This window comes from Poecilia reticulata, chromosome 17, assembly GCF_904066995.2.
Source record: "Poecilia reticulata chromosome 17, P_reticulata-male-v2, whole genome shotgun sequence".
Taxonomy (NCBI): domain Eukaryota; kingdom Metazoa; phylum Chordata; class Actinopteri; order Cyprinodontiformes; family Poeciliidae; genus Poecilia; species Poecilia reticulata.
The window spans coordinates 29,962,098-29,964,597 of record NC_088846.1 but is presented as its reverse complement, the minus strand read 5'-3'; the positions used below and the strand labels follow the sequence as shown (position 1 = coordinate 29,964,597).

Here is a 2,500-nt window from a genome sequence, read left to right as displayed (position 1 = left end):
TAGCATGCTAACACTCATCCCTATGAAATGATGCTGAATGACCTATGACCTATAGCGGGTCAGAGTCAACATGTTAGGCTCCTCCCCTGACCCAGCAGGTGGCAGCTCAACTGAAGAATGTGCCAAGGTGAACGTAACCATGGTAACCAAGGTTGGTCACCTAGGTCACATGGTTACCATGGTCACCATGGTTACTTGAGTCACCTTGGTTACCTTGGTTACCTTGGTTACCTTGGTCACCTCGGTCACCATGGTTACTTGAGTCACCTTGGTTACCTTGGTTACGTTGGTCAACTTGGTTACCTTGGATACGGGGACAATGGGTCCTCTGGAGCTCTGCTTCACCAGGTGATGCTGAACAGCTGGAACATCATCTGACCTTTGACCTGAGTGGGTGGAGTTACAAGAGAGGAAATATAGGTTGAACTGTTTCATTTTTCAAATAAAAGCCCTGAGAAACTTGGAAGAGAAGCAGAAATGAGATGATAGAAGAGGTTCTGGAGGTTCTGGGTCCGGTCCAGATGATCCCAGCGTTCCCTCAGAGCGGTTTGGACCTGCTGCAGCAGACTGGTCTCATCCCAGTGATCCCAGTTTGATCCCACCAGGTGGTTCATCAGCTGCTGCAGCTTCACTCACGGATTATAACTTTCTGGGTCTTATTTTCAGTTTCCTTTAACGCAGATAGAAAACGACGAGCCTTTAAAACGCCATCAGCTTGGGATGTGAATGTGCTCTCAGGTTTGGACTAGGCCACAGCGTCCCAACATCTCCTGTAGGAGAAACCATCACTTGATGATCCTGGGTTATAAAACTGCTGCAGCTGATTTAAACTCCCTGCTGCAGCAACCTGGTTCTGGAGCTGCTGCAGCAACCTGGTTCTGGAGCTGCTGCAGCAACCTGGTTCTGGAGCTGCTGCAGCAACCTGGTTCTGGAGCTGCTGCAGCAACCTGGTGCTGGAGCTGCTGCAGGTTTTTGATGTTGGACAGAGAAACAAGCGAAGATTCAGAGATGGAATCGGATCTCAGTTCTTTGGATTTGATCCACAAATGCTTTGATCTGTAAATGTTTTAGTTTAATTAGTTTAGCTGGTTTAGTTGGTTTAGCTGGTTTAGTTAGTTTAGCTGGTTTAGTTTAATTAGTTTAGCTGGTTTAGCTGGTTTAGTTTTGCCTCTTCAGAACCGGGTCTGGATCTGTCCGGTTTTACCTGCTTTCAACCTGATCCTCTGTTTCATCATCTCCAGATTATCTGCAGCTTTAGGATCTAATCTGATCTTTTTCTCCATCCGTCCTTCAGCTGGTCCAGACCGGATTCTGGTTCTGGTTCTGGTTCCGGTTCTATTCTGCCGGTTCCCTGCTGATGGACCTTTAATCTCTGCAGCCAACAGCAGGAGCGCAGGTAAGGCTCAGGTTACCATGGGAACCGGCCAACCCGATCTCTTCATGATGCGATCATCCAATCAGCTGCCAGCACAGAGTCAGCTGACCCGGTTCTGACCCGGTTCTGACCCGGTTCTCCTCAGCAGGAAGGAAAGATTCTGCTGTTCTCGTCTTTGTCTTGATGAACTTTTTCTCATCATCTTCCCGTTTTTAGATCAACCTTCACAGAACCCAGAACCCGGTTCTGTGGTTCTGGGTCAGCGGTTCTGACCATCAGCAGCTGTCAGTCCTGTTCAGGTCAGAACGACCCGCATGTTGGACCGCCATCAGAACCAGAACCTTCAGAGCAGCGGAGAGCCGGCACCAGGTCACCAGCCGATCCGGTTCTGACCCGGTTCTGACCCGGACCAGTTCATGGAGACACAAGAACCCATCAGAACATGACGGAACCACCGGAGCAGGAGAGACTCGGACCTCCTCCAGAACCTTTCGGACCTCAGGAACCTCAGCAGCAGGTCTAGTGGTTCTGAACCAGAACCGGATCATGGCGCTCACCTGGAGAGTTCTGCTGGTCCAGAACCGGCTGCTCTTCATCATCATGGAGGCAGTGAGGAAGAGGAGCCGCCGGGTTCTGGTTCCGCTCCATGCAGGGTCAGAGGTCAGAGGTCAAACCTGAGGAGCAGCAGCTCAGGTCAACGACCTGACGATGATGATGATGAAGGTCCCTCAGGCTGAGCTTCATCATCATCACCTCCATTCAGACCCATCAGAACCAGAACCTCCTGACGGGTCTGTGTGTGTGTGTGTACCTGCTGGGTGTGCTGGTCCGTTTCAGTGCTGCCGGATCAGAACCAGCCGGGCTGCAGCGGTTCTTATAGCGACCCGTCTGCATGGGCGGAACCAGAACCCGGTAATTATCTGAGCCGAACCCAAACATGTTTACCTGGAAACACCTGAGAGCTGCTGGAGGCGCCGGTTCCCACAGAGCTGCACGGACCGGGCCGGGCCAGAACCAGGCTGATGAATGTATCCAGCATGATTAACAGAAAGACGTCAGCAGGTTCTGAACCTTCAGAACCAGGTCCGATTGGACCAGGCCCAGGTTCTCCTCCGTGCTGTTTCG

The 2,500-nt window shown here is 51.4% G+C and overlaps 1 protein-coding gene across 3 annotated transcripts in view; it reads right to left on the bottom strand.

The window, feature by feature from the left end:
- slc4a2a (solute carrier family 4 member 2a) overlaps positions 1 to 2,500 on the bottom strand; it is a 14,494-nt gene that overhangs the window by 11,576 nt on the left and 418 nt on the right. The window contains exons 1-3 of one of the 3 annotated variants that reach the window (XM_081598600.1): positions 2,187 to 2,500; positions 1,933 to 2,049; positions 304 to 386 (exon numbers count right to left, since the gene is read on the bottom strand). The exon at positions 2,187 to 2,500 is cut by the window's right edge and continues 418 nt beyond it. In XM_081598600.1, the coding sequence (XP_081454726.1) occupies positions 304 to 386; positions 1,933 to 2,023 (174 nt within the window). In that variant the 5' untranslated portion in view covers positions 2,024 to 2,049; positions 2,187 to 2,500. The other 2 variants (XM_081598603.1, XM_081598601.1) reach the window with 2 other exon arrangements.